Source organism: Camelus dromedarius, chromosome 22 (genome assembly GCF_036321535.1).
Source record: "Camelus dromedarius isolate mCamDro1 chromosome 22, mCamDro1.pat, whole genome shotgun sequence".
Classification (NCBI taxonomy): domain Eukaryota; kingdom Metazoa; phylum Chordata; class Mammalia; order Artiodactyla; family Camelidae; genus Camelus; species Camelus dromedarius.
The window spans coordinates 8928532-8944466 of record NC_087457.1 but is presented as its reverse complement, the minus strand read 5'-3'; the positions used below and the strand labels follow the sequence as shown (position 1 = coordinate 8944466).

Genomic DNA, 15935 nt, shown 5'->3' with positions numbered 1-15935 from the left:
GGTTGGGACCACCCTGCTCAGTGTGGCCCTGGGGCCCCTCTCACCCACCAGCGCATCTGTCATCAGTCCAGATTCACACCTGTTTCCTAAATCACGCCCCCTTCCCCTCCAGCGAATCCCCAAAACCAGGACGCGGCCTTCCCCGCATCTTTCTCTCCTCCTTTGAAGACCCTTTTTTCTCTTTTCCACATTCCAAACCCTTTCCCCCTCCAAAGCTGAGATCCAGCTAACCTTCCTGCCTGAAACGTTTCCTGTTCAGCCTGTGTATTTCTAGTTCTTTTTAAATTGTTCTCTAAACATACCATTTACCCCTCTACCATATGTCCCACTTTGTGAATTTTTATTCAGTGAGCTAGTAAATGTCTTTAAGATGGGGACATGCTTCTTCTGGATGCCTTTCTGCTGTTACCTTGGTGATTTAGATAAAACTTGATGAATTTTTGTTTTGTTCTTTTGTTTTTTAACAGCAAAGAATTGAGTTACGGTTCCCTGAATGGTCTAGTACATAGGTTTAATCTTCGTTATTTTTCTCCATTCGCTGTTGAGCCGACAGTGATGGTCGCACAGGGTCCGGAGGCCCCAGTGCCCCAGCCCCGTGCAGATCGCCCCGCTGCGTGCTGCCAATGTCTTAGTGTCACGCAGATTTGGTTTCGGTCAGAAACTTCATGTGGTTTCTTTTGCTCTTGACTGCTCCAGACGACGTGTGAGAAAGTCCTTGATTTGATGTGCCACATGGTCCTCCCCATCCAAGATGGAGGCAAACCACAAGAAGAACCCTCAAAAGTAAAGCCCAAGTTTAGAAAAGGTACAGTGACAAGTTTTATTTTTATTTTGTAAAAACAGATATAGGGCCCAAGGCTGGGAAATCTTCTGTGGTTCCTTACAAGATGCTACTTGTGACCCCAGAGCTTGACAGATCGTAGAAGCAGCGAATTGCCCGCCACACTGTTTCTTGGCTGTGATGTCACAAGTAGCCGTGACTCTGTCTTTCTTCCAGGGTTCTCTTCTCCTGCATTTGTTCTTTCTTTGAGAATCTGGGTGGTGAACTCCTTTTCCCATCCTTACCAATTCTAGGAAAACTTGAAGATTGATTAGTTAAGAAGGATCTGTCAGCATCTCCCTCGTGGGCTGATTTGAGCTTCACCTCAAGTTGCTCATTGCTTGGAAAAACTATGTAAATTGAGTTATAATGCTTTATAAGAGAAGAAGAATGACCCACTGTCTCTGTTCTTAAGTTCCACCTTAAAAGTTAGAAAAAGCGAAGCTGTTAAGCCCCAGCAAAGTAGAAAACAGGTAATAATAAAGAGCAGAAATTAATGAATTAGGAAACAAAATAGAGAAAACTAATAAAGTAGATTTTTTGAAAGGAAACTAATGAAATTGATGAGCCCCTAACAGCATTAGGCTTTTGTGACCACAAATTACCCATCTCAGGAAGGAAAGAGGGATTGTCACTCCAGATCCAAGTAAAATCAGGACAGTCAGAAAGTTAAGTCACGAATAACTTCATGCAATAAATTCAGCAATTTAGATGAAATGGACAAATTCCTTGAAAAACACAACTTAGCAAAACTGGCACAAAATGCAACAGAAAATCTGAATGTTCTATGTCTATCGAAGAAATTAAGTTTGTTATCAAAAACTTTCCCGCAGAGAAAACTCCAGGTCCAAATAGCTTCACTGGTGAATCTTGTCTAAGATGTAGGAAGAAATAACTCCAACCCTGTACACATTTTTTTTTTGAGAAAATAGAGGAAGAGGGAACACTTCCCACTTCAGTTTTTAGGCCCAGCATAACCCTAAAAGCAAAACCAAACAAGAACATTATGGGAAATGAACATTAAAGCCCAGTGTCCACCAGGAACACAGGTGCCACCGTTCCTAACAGAACGCGAGTGGACATACGACCAGGTTTAACACGGGAAAGTCCCGCACTGCAGTTCACGTCGTCAGCAGATTAGCAGAGCAGCATCGTAAGATTGCCCGAATAGATGCAGGCAGAATTCAGTTATGTCCACGCTTATCATTCATGAGAAAAAACTTAGCCAACTGAAGTAGGAGGAAACTTCCTCAGTATCGCACTTAACTATGAAAAATGTCAGATGCTTTTCCCAAGACCAGCAACAGAACAGCGCCTCAAATCCACATACTAGAGATTCTAGCCTACAATGGGCAGGAAAAAGAAACAGAGGTTGAAAAATAACCATCTTTATTCACAGCTATATATTTGGCTACGTAGAAAAGCCGAAAGAATCTCCAAATAGAATTACATCAAAACCCCAAAACACTTAGGGATAAATTTAATGAAAGGTGTGCAGAATCAGGTTTGTAGGTCAGGAGACTCATTACTGTTAGGGTGCCAGTTCTCCCCCAGATGTCTCTGCAGTATTCCACACAATCCCAATGAGAATCCTGACTTTTTTTTTTTTTTTGGTGGAAATTGACCAGCTGATTCAAAAATTTTTATGGAAATACAATCTAGAACAGCTGAAACAGTTCTGAAAAAGAACAGAGGTGGACAAGCCACCCTGCCTCACAGGACTCACTGCTGATACCTAGAGAGTACTGGCAGAAGAGTGGAGAACCCAGAAACAGACCCATGGAAGTACGGGCCAGTGGTTTCCAGTCACGACACCAAAGTAGTTCAGTGGAGAAAGCAAAACCTTTTCAGCAAGTCGTGCTAAACCCAGGATTTTCGTGGGGAAGGCAGAGGCTCCTCGGCCCCTGCCTCGCAGGATTCACAGAAATTAATTGGGGCTGGAACAGGCCAAATGGAAAAGCTAAATGCTAACTAACACTTTTTAGAGGAACATATCTTTGTCGCAGGTTTCTTAGGACACTAAAAGCTTTCCAGAAGTCAAAAGCATGACAGTTTTGATAATAATTGAAGCTTTTTGAGGTACATGGGAGTTCATGATACTATTCTGTTTACTTTTTATATGCTTGAAATTTCCCATAACAAAAGGTTAAGTAGGTATAACCCAGACCCCTTCAAAAATTATTTTTGTGGAACAGAAACAGATCAGGTGGGTAAGACCTGACCTAACTGGCATCAGGACTTACTTTAAAGCGCAGTACTGACCAGCGGGAAATGGAGAGCCAAGAAGCAGGTGGCGTTACAGGTCAGTGGGCCGAATGAACCTATCTCGTAAGTGGTAGCGTTACAACTGATGATCCGAATGTAAAAACAAACAAAAAAGAGATACCTTCTTTGTACTACACAAAAATCCTTTACATTTTTAAGATTTGAATATGAAAACTAAAACTTCTAAACTTTTAGGAGAAAAATGAAGAAAAACTTAATGCCGTCTCATTAGAGAAGGACTTAAGCCACAGAGAGCACAAAGCGTAAAAGATTAGTGAATTTGCTCATGTTGAGATGAAAATACCAACCAAAGAGAGTATGATTGAAGGGAAACGATAAGCCATACACGATAAGAAAATTGCCCAGCGCCTAATATATTCAACAAAAACTTAGCGTGCAGAATTTTGAAAGAGCTCCTTAAAATTAGCAAAAAAACCCAAATAACCAACCTCCCCCCCCCCCCAAAAAAATGGGCAAAAATGTGAACAATATATTCACAGAAGGAGAAATCCAAAGGGCCAAAAACTATTTGGAAAGATTCTCCACCTCTTAGTAAGGCGGGAAATTCTGATTAAAGTGATGAGCTACCGCTTGACGCACACTAGGATGCGGCGAGTAAGGAGTGGCCGGGCTGACGGTCAGGGCGTGAAGACGCACATGGCCCACGTGCTCTGGGCGGTGCGCGGTCCTACAGTCACCGTGGAGACCAGCTCAGCAGAGCCAGACAGAGCATCTTACCGCTTGCTTACGTAATGCTTCTGGGTATAGACCTTGGATGAGTGATTTCCAAGCTTGGGTCCTGAATTTCAACCAGGAAATTTCTTTCTAAATGAAACAGACTGTTAACACTGTTACTAAAATGAATGTACCTTAAATAAAAAGGGGAAATTTCACTTCACAAATATTTAAGTATACAGTTGACCCTTGAATGATGTGAGGTTTAACCCAGGAACTCAGACTCCCCCCCATCCCCCTCACTCCAGTCGTTGAAAATCCTCGCACGTCTCTCTCTACATCAAAAACAAAAGGAACTGTTGAGTGACTCACCCCTGCGCAGGAAGCTGAAACACTGGACAGAATCAGGGCTCAAACCCTAGAATTTTAAAAAAAATTTTTTTTAATTGGCATATAGTCTGTTACAATGTGTCAATTTCTAGTGTATAGCATCATATTCCAGTCACACATATATATATACATATATTCATTTTTATATTCTTTTTCATTACAGGTTATTACAAGATCAAACCCTCGTTGTTTTGATTCCACATGTGTGATCTCTAATCCCACACAGACCTTTCCCCACCACTAAGTGAATTTAAGGATCTGTAAAGTGAAAATGCAGGGACTACGTACATTTTTTTTAAAAAATTTGCATAGAAGTGGACACGTGCAGTTCAAAGCCGTGTTGTTCAGGGATCAGCTGTATAAACACATGTGAGTGTGTGTGCACAGGACCCCCCTTGTGAAAAGTGCATTTTTTTCTTGCTACTTCTTGCCCTTGGGGTAGAGAACTTAGGATATAAAGAGCACACACTGTAAGGGAAAAGATTAAATAAGTCTTGGTTTGAAAAACAGCCTTTAAAGTTTTTTCCACAAGTGCACAGAAAATATACATAATAATGTCTATTTCAGCACTGTTTGTAATAGTGAAAATTTGGAAATCTCCGTGTTCACCATAAAAGAACAGACAAATCAGTTGTGGGCTGAGTAACCAACAGAGCACTGTAATGTTGGAAACCAGTGGAAGCCACAGGTACTATCAGAAGCAATCTGCAGAAGGATACGTTCGCTGTGACACGGTTAATGCAGTAGGCTGGAAACATGCAAAACATCTCTCTGGGGTGTGTATGAATAAAAGTCCCTGTGTTACAGTTGAACTCATTTACAAAGCAGAAACGGACTCACAGACATAGAAAACAAACATGGTTACCGGAGGGGAAAAAGGAGTGGGAAGGGATAAATCAAGGTTCGAGATTTGCAGATACTGACCGCTAGATATGAAACAGATGAACAGCAAGGACCCACTGTATAGCACAGGAACACTATTCAATATGTTGTAGTAACCTACAGTGGAAAAGAATATGATAAGGAATATATGTAGGTATATAGATGACTGAAGCATTATGCTGTGCGCCAGAAATTGACACAACCTTGTAAATCGACTATACTTCAATTGGAGAAAAAAAAAAATCCCTGTGTGGGGTTTATCACTCCTGAGTATACCCCACATTCCGAATAGTAGTCACCTCAGGGGAGGGAGGAGAGGAACATGAGAGGTGAACTGAATTTGTGACACTTCATATTGAAATCTTTACAAACTAAAGCAAATGTCAGGGGATGGGGGAGGGGAGAGCTCAGGGGTAGAGTGCATGCTTAGCATGCACGAGGTCCTGGGTTCAATCCCCAGTCCCTCTGTTAAAAAATAATAAACCTAATTACCCCCCCTTAAAAAAAAAGACATAATAAAAATATAAAGCAATTATCAACATTTTATAAAGCTGAGTGTTGAGCACAGCGGTGTTTGTAACATTCTCTGTCATTTTCTGTATATTTCAAATGTGAAGCAACTTTAGGTTGAGAAATGAAATCCAGAGACGACTCAAAAACCAATTTCACCTCCTCTAAATATAATTTTGGCTTAACTGTATTTGAGATCATATGATTGTTACTTATCCCTCTTTTTTCTTTTTTAAGGAAAACATCTTAAATGTTTGCTTTTCAAAGCTTTTCTTTGCTGCTAACGAGCACATTGTGGACTTTTGTTAGGTTCCGATCTGAAGCTTCTCCCCTGTACCAGCAAGGCTATCATGCCCTACTGCCTGCATTTAATGTTAGCTTGTTTCAAGGTAAGCCTCAAATTGATTCGTGTGAAAGGAATTCAATTTAGATTTTTCCGATGATCTGGAATGACTTAAATCAAGAGCCTTGAGCACGGATGCTAGTTTGGTCCTTTGAAAGCCCAGGCTGGTGTGGCGAGGACAGCACAGGGCTAGGAACTAGCAGATACGCTGGGCAGAGATGAGGAGGAGAGGACCCCATCCCTGAGAGGTTTAGAGCACGTGGGACGGATGCACAGACAACCTGGCCCAGGGTAGTGCTCCATTGGTGTTTCATGAATCAGCATACGAGTCAGAGTGCATTAGCTCCAGAAGAAGGGGACGCAAGTACTGTTGGGCTCAGAGAGGGATGGGAGTTAATGACTATGATGATACAGCACTCGGATGGGCACATGCCAGGCCCAGCAGAGCTGGGAAGGCCTCACGACTGCTGAAGGCTCGCCAGGCCTCGGCTGCAGGGGGAGTGGGGGAGCAGAGCCCCAGAGTGGACGGGCTTCCTCTTCTGTGGTCCAGAACCACTCAGCCCCTCTCACCCTCATTCCCACACTCAGCTCGGCCTGTCCAGCTCCCGCCAGGATGCCCGTGGAGGCGCCCAGATACCCTCCCTCCTCACCGCCAGCTGTCATGTCTGCAAGGCTGGCTCGTTTTCTGCTTGTTACCTCCTGACTCCGGGGTCCTTTGTCCCACATTTCCATATGACAAGTGTTTTTTTTTTGATAGGGGGGAGTAGTGATATTTGGTGTGTTTAGATCAGCTGTGACTTCCTCTTCCTTCCGTGTCTGCATAAACCCCTGTCTTGCAGCTGCGAGCTTTCACGGACAGCAGGGACGACATGGCCCTGGGGCACGTGATCGTGCTGCTTCAGCAGGAGTGGCCACGGGGAGAGACCCTTTTCCTGAAAGCAGTCAGTAAGATTTGCCAGCAGGGAAATTTCCAGTATGAGAATTTTTTCAATTATGTTACAAGTATCCTTTTTCTTGTTTAAGCATAAGAAATTCTTTCTTTTTTAATTTTTAATTTCTTTATTTTAGGATGAATGCATGGTACAAAAATGAATGAATCATTTGGGGTAGAAATAAGGGTTTCCTTGATTTGGGGGGATAAGAGACAGAATGGTGATTAAAAATGGGATTGTGGCAGTTGGTCTTGTGAAAGTCATAAAAGACTTCACAAGGGAATCTGGAATAGTGACAGCCCTGTTCCATTTTCCACCTCCAGCCACTTCTTAGGAAGGTGCCCAGGATGCCTGAAGTAAGAGCCGGCAGGGTCCTGGCAGGTGCAGAGGGCTGGCTGGGCCATAGAATGTAATCACTCACTAGCCTTCATCTGAGAAGGGGGCCCCTGGGGCCTCCCCTGGAGCACTGGCTGTCCCCTGGGTCAGTGGTTACAGTCCCGGCTGGCCCAGTTCCCCTGCCCAGCAATGCCGCCCAGCCCCCAGTTGCTGTCATGATGAGGGAGTGTTGTATTTCATACTGTTTATTACGGACAGACCACCTTTGAATCGAAGGTTTGGTGTTCTTACTTCATTGCTTATCTTAATTCATCATTTCTGGGTTGCAGAGACCTGTCCAGGCGCCCAGAGCAGTACTTCTTAACCTTTTGGGGCCAGGGGAGTTGGGAGCAGATACAGCACCATTTCTTAAGGAAACAAAAGGTTTTGCCTTTATGACCGCATAGGACCTGTTTAATCATCACCTGTATGAAAAATGTGGTTCTCTTTGCGCGGTCGGTCGTTTGGTTGGCGTAGGAGTGGTCAGGGGTGGGACCCGGCAGGCCTGGGTTCCGGGACCAGCTCAGAAGGTGTTGGTGGGGTGGCCGTGGGCAGATTGCTCACTGGCCACGAGCCCATCTCTTCCTCCAAGAGAACAGGGCGCCTCGCTTTCCCACGTGGTTCCCCTGAACCTGGCCTGCAGATATCGATATGCTGGAGGAATTCGCCTACTTGAGAACTCAGGAAGGAGGGAAGATTCATCTGGAGTTACTCCCCAACCAGGGGATGCTGATCAAGTAAGTGGACTGTCTTCTGCTCTTCTGTGCTGTGTGCCTGCCCTTCGTGTGCTGTGGGAAGTGTTTGTGGATTTCTGTAGCTTTCACACATTTAGTAGAAAGGGATCCAAACCTGGCCCCTGTTTGTGAGAGTCCGTCTGACTCTGGGAATCCTCTTGAAATACTTGGCGTTTCTTTACCTGCATTTCTGATAAAACATTGCGTAAATTGGGGCAGTTCTATCACTTTTGATGCTATTCACTAGGCAAAAATCTCTTTCATGATATCTTTCCCTTTCCAGAACTTTATATAGGTGGGTCCTATAATTTCTGATTAGATGAAGAGTGCTTTTAACTAGGAAGAGCCACGCTTAATTCAAGAGGTACTGCGTTAGGAAGAACTGCAGACTGTGTATAAACTATACTTGGATTTTCAGAGCTCACTGTGAAGCCCTCCTGAGCGACCCACATGGCTTACATCGGGTGCCTCCCAGGAGAGCGCACCTGCCCCAGAGTGAGGGTGGGGCTTGGCCCGGGCACGCCTCCCACACCTGGATGAAGTCAGTGACCATTTATGATTTTTAAATAGCTCATAAACCCTGCTTCTGCCCTCCAGTACGCACTGCAGTTTGGACAGTTTATCCTCTGCTGCAAACGCCACGCATGGTGTGATGTTCACGCGTCCTCCACATCCAGCGCGTCTGTAGGTCAGGGTCAGGGTCACTGCAGGAGACCGAATCCTGAGTGAGAAGAAAGTGTTGCTAAGGCTGAAACGTCCTCCTTTTTCCCTCACTTGTGGAAGGAACAAGTTTTCAGTTGAAAGCAGAACTCCACGTCTTGTTCTTTGGAGAGTCTTAGAAACGCCAAGAGAGGGAAAGTAGGAGATGTCTGTTCAGGGGCCCAGTAACCTCAGGGGTCTGCAGTGTAGGGAGCATGATGTCCCATCGGGCACTTGTCCCTCACCGTGTAAATGTCACTCAATATTCTAAACATTTAAAATGAAAGCACAAGACCTCTGTGCGCTAGCTGGCTTGGACGGAGGGACCAGGCACACTCGTCTTCCCCAGGACTGGGAATAAAAACCAGGGGAAGATAATGACGGGGATCAAAATATTCTTAACGGTGTTTGGGAACAAAGATTGGTTTTTGATAGGGGAGCCAAGATCACCCCTTCTTTGTTGTGGTTCCTAGGTTTTGAGGCAGGATATACAGATGTACCTTTAATAGCTTTTTCTTTAATTCCCATTAACACTCACCACGCAAACAAATTCTAATACGGAGACAGCCTCAGTAGAATCAGCTCCACTTCCTCAGGGTTAAACCCGAGTTGAGCCGTGCACGGTGCTTCACTGTGGGAATGTGAGAAAGGGGGTTGTCAGGAAATCGGCATTGACTCGCAGACTTCCTGACACCGAACTTTCTTCCTCAGCCAGGTTTTATTGAGCTGCAGGGCGAGGTGCGTGCAGACAGCCCCCAGGATGAGGAGTCAAAGCAGGGGCTGTTGGACTCCCAGCCCGTGTGACTGTAAAGGGTCGTGGAGGGTCGGGCAGGGACAGAGCCCGTACTCCAGGCTTTGGAGGACTAGTTCCGTGCCTGCCCCCCGCCCCAGCTCGGTCAGTATCCCTGGAGATGGCCTGTAAGCCTCCTGAGACACCTGCGGCTCCATCAGCTGGGAGGCAGGACTAGGGACCGTTACTTGGCAACCTGACTGTGGGAGTCCCAGGTTACCCGAGGCCGCCTTCCGCCTGCCCTAAGCGGAAACCGCAGCAGGAGGAATGCCCTGAGTGAGCTGGGAGCTCTTGCTCGCTGAGGGGCGACTGGAATCTTGAGTAAAACGGTGTGTTCCTTTCCCCTTTGAGTTGCAAACAAACGCTCTGAAGCCACAGCGGGCCCTCTGGTTGAGTGGCAGCGATGCTGTGAGCGGTGTACACCCTCCCCCGGGGAAGGCCGGGGGTCTGTCCTGGCTGTGGCATCCGTGCTGCAGCAGGTGGGGCACCAACGCCGAGCGAGGCACCAGGGGCCCGAGCGACCAGCGGGGCGAGCTCCTTGCCGGTTACCTGCAGGTGATGCTCTCGCTATTTTGAAATACGCTGATGCTCCCACCGTCTGGGCCACCTGAGACTGGGTGAGACGGAAACCCATCCTGTGTGTGCCCTGAACGGGGTGGGGACCCAGACGGGGAGGAGGAGGCTGTTCTCGGAGGCGATCCCCGGGCTAACGCACTAATCTTCGCTGTTGCAGAATTCCGCCGCCAAGCCGTGGGGCCCAGACTCTTGATTCCCCCATCTGTTCCTTTTCTCGATACTTTTTCAAATTTAAACCCAACCGTTCTTTATTGAAAACATTGCCAGCCTTCCTAGCCCTCTTGGAAGGGCCTCTGAGTCCCCGGGTTACTCGCTGGGCTGGCGCAGGCGGGAGGAGAGCTGAGAGCCCTCCCACGGCCATCCCATGGCATCTCATCATCCCTGTCCCCAGTGGTGGCTTTTTATAGCAGTCTCAGTGGGACAGGGGACGGGAGGCCTGTGCACGGGCCCCGCGGGCTGCGGTGAGAGGGCCACTCCCCCCCGGAGCAGCTGGGTGGGGGCTGGTGGGGCTGGCGGTCCCGGACGGCGCCCCCGGCCTCATGCACTGAATTCGGAGTGTTGTGTTTCGGTGCAGGCTGAGTCGGTGTGGGTGTTTGAATGCTGCTGTTTGCTGTTTTTTAAAGGCCTTCTAGCCCTCCCATGGGGTTGCTGCAGCAGGAATTCTTACCTGTGCTTCAGCCCAGCATACAGACCGCTGACAGGTACCACGTGGCCACACCTGCTCATAGTGTGCTGTTTGTCCGCCTGTTTTCCTGCCCATGGTATTCAGCTCTTTGTTCCTCAGTGCTCTTTTTCATGCTTTATTTAATTTTTTAATTTGTTCCGCATTCCTTGGCAAACCATCTGGTTGTAATATTGTTAACATTTTCTTATTTTTTTTCCATAAGTTGCCAATGTTTTTTGTGTTCGATTTAAAAATCATTATGGATCTGGAAATAGCACAAGTTACACAAAACTGTGAGGCCAAGTGCACGTCAGCTCAGGCACTAAAGTGTGATTCTCTTTTGCTAGAACCTAAGGCAGTTGGTCGTAACTCTGGAAGGCTGCTAAAACCGAGTCTAAGTACATTTTTATTCTTGGGTTTTCATAGCGGTGACGAGTGTTGGGGTCTGGTCTGGGCATCAGCACAGTGTTTTCCTGTGTTTTCAGACCTCACCTTTCTGAACTGAAAAGACTTGGCAGTCTAGAAGGCCCCACTTACTCTCCTGTTCTTAGAACACTCAAGAGAACTGGTTCTGGCCACCCCAGCGTGCCCAAGCGACAGACTGACAGAAGTGCAGCCGAGCTGTTCTGCTCTTCACATACAGACCCCCTGGGGCCGGGAGCAGCAGTGTTCTCCTGCATTTCCACTAGCGTCCAGGGGAGGGCGTGCTTTGAGCATCCACGCCCCCGAGCTCAGCGTCCGCAACACCAGTGTCTTTCAGTTGGTCAGAGGCTGGGCTCCCGTCAGGGGTCGCAGTCTGGGTCCCCCAGGAGCAGCAAGCGTGTCAGGGCAGCTTGAAGGGGTGCATCTTGGGCTCACTGACCCTGTGTCCTCACTCCTGAGTTACCCAGCCGGACTTCACTGGAAACGTCCACAGAGAGCTGGTTTTCTCCGTGGCACTGCTGTTTCACTGTGTAGCTCTTTGAAGTGTCCACGGGCATCCCAGTGTCCTCCTTGCTCTTCTAAAAGGCCTGTTTTTTTTTTCCTTCTGTTACATTGCAGCTTTGTGACTTCTGTTGTACTTATTTTATGTAACTCAGGTTTTTAAAACAAAACAAAACAAAACATCTTGAGGGGAGGGCATAGCTCAAGTGCTGGAGCACGTGCTTGGCATGCATGGGGTCCTGGGCTCCATCCCCGGCCCCTCCTCTAAAAATAAATAAGTAAATAAAGCTGATTACTTCCCCCGCCAAAAAAAGAGAAACATTTTAGAGTTGGTTTCAACCGTTTTATTTCAGCCAGTACATTAAAATCTAATTTGAAACCCCTGTCCCTGTGTGTGAGGGACGTTAGGCTGTAGGGCGGGGCGTGGAGGTGGCCGCTACAAATTCCTGAATTAGTGGTTAGAGCTCCTTTCCTTTGACTGAGCCCCCTGAATTTTGCTAGGTTTGTCTTTTCCTTCCTTCATTCTGGTGTCTGAAGTTTCCTGGGAATTCCTTTGTGGTTCCTTCTCTGAAGCACACCCCTCGGGGTGCAGCCAGTGCTCCTGCGTGCGGGTCCCTGGGCTCGGCCACCGCGTCGGGGCCTCAGGAGGCTTCTCCCCAGCAGCTCCTGCTTCTCTCTCCCCGCCGGTGCCAGACTCTGGTCTCAGGCCCCCAGCTCCTCCCGCTTCTGCTCAGAAGGCGTGAGTCCGGGTGGGCTCGGCCCGGAGGAGCTGGCCCGTCCTGGCGTGGCAGGGAGAGACATGCCTGCGCCGGGCGCTGTGCACCGGCGGAGCCTCTCCGAGCCTCTCTGAGCTGCCCAGGCTGCGGGCCACGCTCGCTCAGGCCTCCCTGCCCCGCTGCGGCCTCGCGGTCAGGGCCAGTGTGGACCGGACCCTGTCGGCCCAGAGTAACTGGACTGTGCGGGAGTCACGGCGCCAGGGCTGCGGGAGGTCCGAGCAGAGCGGGCGGCACTGCCCCCCGCGGAGCCTTCGTCGCGAGGGCGGCTGCCCCAGGTTAATCCTCCTGAGGGAGCGGGCAGTCGGGGGGGGGGGGGGGTTGCTGAGAGCTTTCCTTTCTTGTTACATTTTTCACTTAGGATTTGGGGCAGGCTGGACCCTGCCCCAGAGCCCCGGCCCGGAGGCCTGCTAACCGTGCCGCCCGTCTGTCTCCCTGTCGCCGCCCCCAGGCACCACACGGTCACTCGGGGCATCACCAAGGGCGTGAAGGAGGACTTCCGCCTGGCCATGGAGCGCCAGGTGTCCCGCTGCGGGGAGAACCTGATGCTGGTCCTGCACCGCTTCTGCGTCAACGAGAAGGTCCTGCTCCTCCAGACGCTGGCCTGACGGGCCGGCCGGGACGCGGAGCCCGGGGACGCCCCGCTCCGCGAGGGACGGCCCTGAGTCTGAGCTCCCTGGCTGCTGAGAAGTGGTTCCCAAGAGTCTGAGAAGCTAGTTCTATTTTTGTCATTTTTTGTAACTTTTGTAAAACAAAAAAATCAACCTGTTTTGTAAATAAAAGCATCCTAGATTTGGGATTTTAAAAAAATTTTACATCTTAGGAGTTTCCAAAGTTGTACTTTACTTTAAAAGACATTTCCTTCTGTTAGCGCAAGATTTTATTTTCTAGTTAGGCTTTGGCGAGTATTATGTATCAACATAATGCCAGACTTTTTCCTTCAGGACGTTTTAATACCAAAAACCTTTATGCCGAAATGAACTTGAGTGAACTTCCCCTGAAGGTGCCATAGGAGGGGGGGTGTCCTGCCTAGGAAGGGAGTGGGGGGCACCCCCCCACCACCATGCAGGCCGCTGTCCCCCAGGTTCCCTGAGCCAGACGCCTGGCTTCCACCCCGGCTCCACCCGGCCCTTCACTAGCCCCGTACCAGGGACAAGCTCATTCCTTTGTGCCTCAGAGTCATCGCGGAAAACAGACACTGGCACGTACCCCACGAGCTGGTGTAGACAGAAAGCAATGTGCTGGGATGGGACCTCGCTCCTCTCTGTGTGTGAGTGGTGTCGGCCATCAGGCCCATTTCTTTTTTCTGCTGTTCCCGAAACATACCAGGTAAGCATCACATGAACAGCAGTTTCGAGGGGGATTTAAGACTGAAAAGAGCTCAGGAGTTGAGTTACTGTTCCCAAGTAGGTCCACTGGCCCAACATGGCGCAGGCGAGGAGACCGGCGTTTGGGGTGTAAGCAGGTTGCAGGCGTGGGGAGGGGTGAGGCGATGGGGGTCCAGTGCCGGTGCAGCTGCACACGCACAGCGAGGCCCTGAGCGTGATCTGAGAGGATGGAGATTCCTGACGTCAGAGGCTGTTCATGGGACCCCCTTGCAGGCCCCATTTCGGGGTCAGTGGTCCCAACCAGCTCGTGCCGAGCAGGAGCCAAGTTCCTGGGACACGGGGAGCTGGGAGGCTGCGCGTCTACAGAGAGGAAGAAAAAGGAAAGGAAAGAACCAAAGGGCGCTTGCTCCAGGACAGCAGGCCACGGGCAGTGAGGGTGTCTCAGGTGTGGGACAAGCCCAGGGGTGGCTAGTCCAGGCTCTGTCGGCCTGTGGGGCCCAGTTTCGTTACTTTGCATTAAAAATTGTAGACATCTTCTCTACATGAGACCCTTTTTATAGAGATAGTAAAATCACTAAGGTGATTTAAGTCATAGACATCTGATTCCAGAAGCTGTTTTAACTAGCTCATTTTAAAGTCTATCGCTGTAACATGAGTTGATTACAAATATTAAACCATCCTGTTGTTTTTTCACCATGGCATGTTGTCCCCTAACAGCTCTCAAATTAAACACTCTGGTACCTTGTGGTTTCATAACCTTTTCCTCCGATCAGTGGCACTGCTCCTGCAGAGTTGCAGGGCGAGAGCCACGGGATAGCACGGACACTCAGACCAAGTGTGCAGACGGGACGGGCTCGTGAGAGGGCGCCAGACCGCCGGCACATGAGGGTCTGTGCAGACCCCGCACTGAGACGTCCAAAGTCCAGCTCACCTTCCAGCAGCTTTAGATGTGTCACCAGGATGCCTGCAGCCCCCTGAAAACGCCTGCCTGAGAAAGCTAAGTGCCGTCAGGAGAATTCACTGTTCCAGCCCAGACCCGGCGATGAGAGGATGACCCCTGAAGCCCCTCTTAGGGCAGTTACTTTAGAAAGCTGGCAGTTATAAACCCTTCCCCTGTTCTATGTGACGTGAAACTGCCTCCTGGAACTGTTTCCTCAAGGAGTTCTCTCTCAAATTCAAACATCCAGGGAGGATTGGGGCCAAATCCCATGGGGACCTGGCTTCAACTTGCACCACTGTCTCCTGGCACAGGGACAGAAGTTTGCTTCTCCAGAAAAGCGCCAGTGAACGAACCCAGGTGGCCCAGTCACGCGGACCAGCCCCACCACAGCCCTCGGTCCCTTTCCTGAGCCAGTCAGCCTTTACGACATCTTGAGCCCGGGAAGATCACCCAAGGTGGCCGCGCAGAAAGACCCTGAACTCACCTCCTCTCGTGGGCACCTCGGAATCACAGCCATCTGCAGAGCAACTATTGATAAAAAAGATTGGAGCCTCCCAGAAAGGGTCCACAGCTGATGACATGAAGGAGCCACAACAAGATGGGTAGGACGGGCAGACTCGTGATATAAAATAGAGGCTACACTCGTAAACAGTGCACAGAAAATCCCACGTGCACTGGGACGCAGGGAAAGAGGAGTAATCTGACAGGAGCCGAGGCCAGACCTACCTGCTGGTCTTGGAGGGTCTCCTGGGGAAGTTGGGGGATGTGGCTGTGGCTCACCCTGAGGACAAGGACCCAGTGGCAGGCATATTTGGGAGAATTTAGCAGCATGAATGCTGTTGCTGGCAGCTACCATCTTGGCTCATTAGCGCCAAGGCCTGGCCTCCCCCAAAGGCCTGCAGGTGCCAGGGCCGGAATGCCTCCCACCTAAAAACCAACTGGCTGGAGATACTGCCTCACCCATCAGAAGACAAGCTGCCTAAAGACTTCCTGAGCCCACAGCTGCCTCTGGACATGCCTCTAGACCCTGCCATGCCCACCAGAGGGCCAGGACCCAGTCCCACCCACCAGTGAGCACTGGCTCCTTCCACCAGGAAGCCTGCAGAAGCCTCTAGGCCAGCCTCACCCATCAGGGGACAGACACCAGAAGCAGAAAAACCACAATCCCGTAGCCTGCAGAACGAGTCTGCCAAAAGCAGGCCAGACCCTGCCCTGGGACCAGCTGGAACCCAGCCCTGCCCACTAGCAGACCAACGCGACCTTCAGGACACTGTGGACCCCATACCTAACTGGGCCAGGAACCAGCACACCTCTA

General features: G+C 49.4%; 1 protein-coding gene across 5 annotated transcripts in view; it reads left to right on the top strand.

Annotated features, from left to right (window-relative positions):
• INTS10 (integrator complex subunit 10) overlaps window positions 1-13167 on the top strand; it is a 32891-nt gene extending 19724 nt beyond the window's left edge. For 2 of the 5 annotated variants that reach the window (XM_031439986.2, XM_064477393.1), the window contains 6 exons: window positions 697-805; window positions 5852-5931; window positions 6725-6887; window positions 7836-7929; window positions 10615-10752; window positions 12804-13167. In XM_031439986.2, coding sequence (XP_031295846.1) covers window positions 697-805; window positions 5852-5931; window positions 6725-6887; window positions 7836-7929; window positions 10615-10752; window positions 12804-12960 — 741 coding nt within the window. In that variant the 3' untranslated portion in view covers window positions 12961-13167. Of the gene's footprint in view, window positions 1-696; window positions 806-5851; window positions 5932-6724; window positions 6888-7835; window positions 7930-10614; window positions 10753-12713 lie in introns of all 5 variants that reach the window. The other 3 variants (XM_031439988.2, XM_031439987.2, XM_031439991.2) reach the window with 3 other exon arrangements.
• Window positions 13168-15935: the final 2768 nt, after the last annotated feature.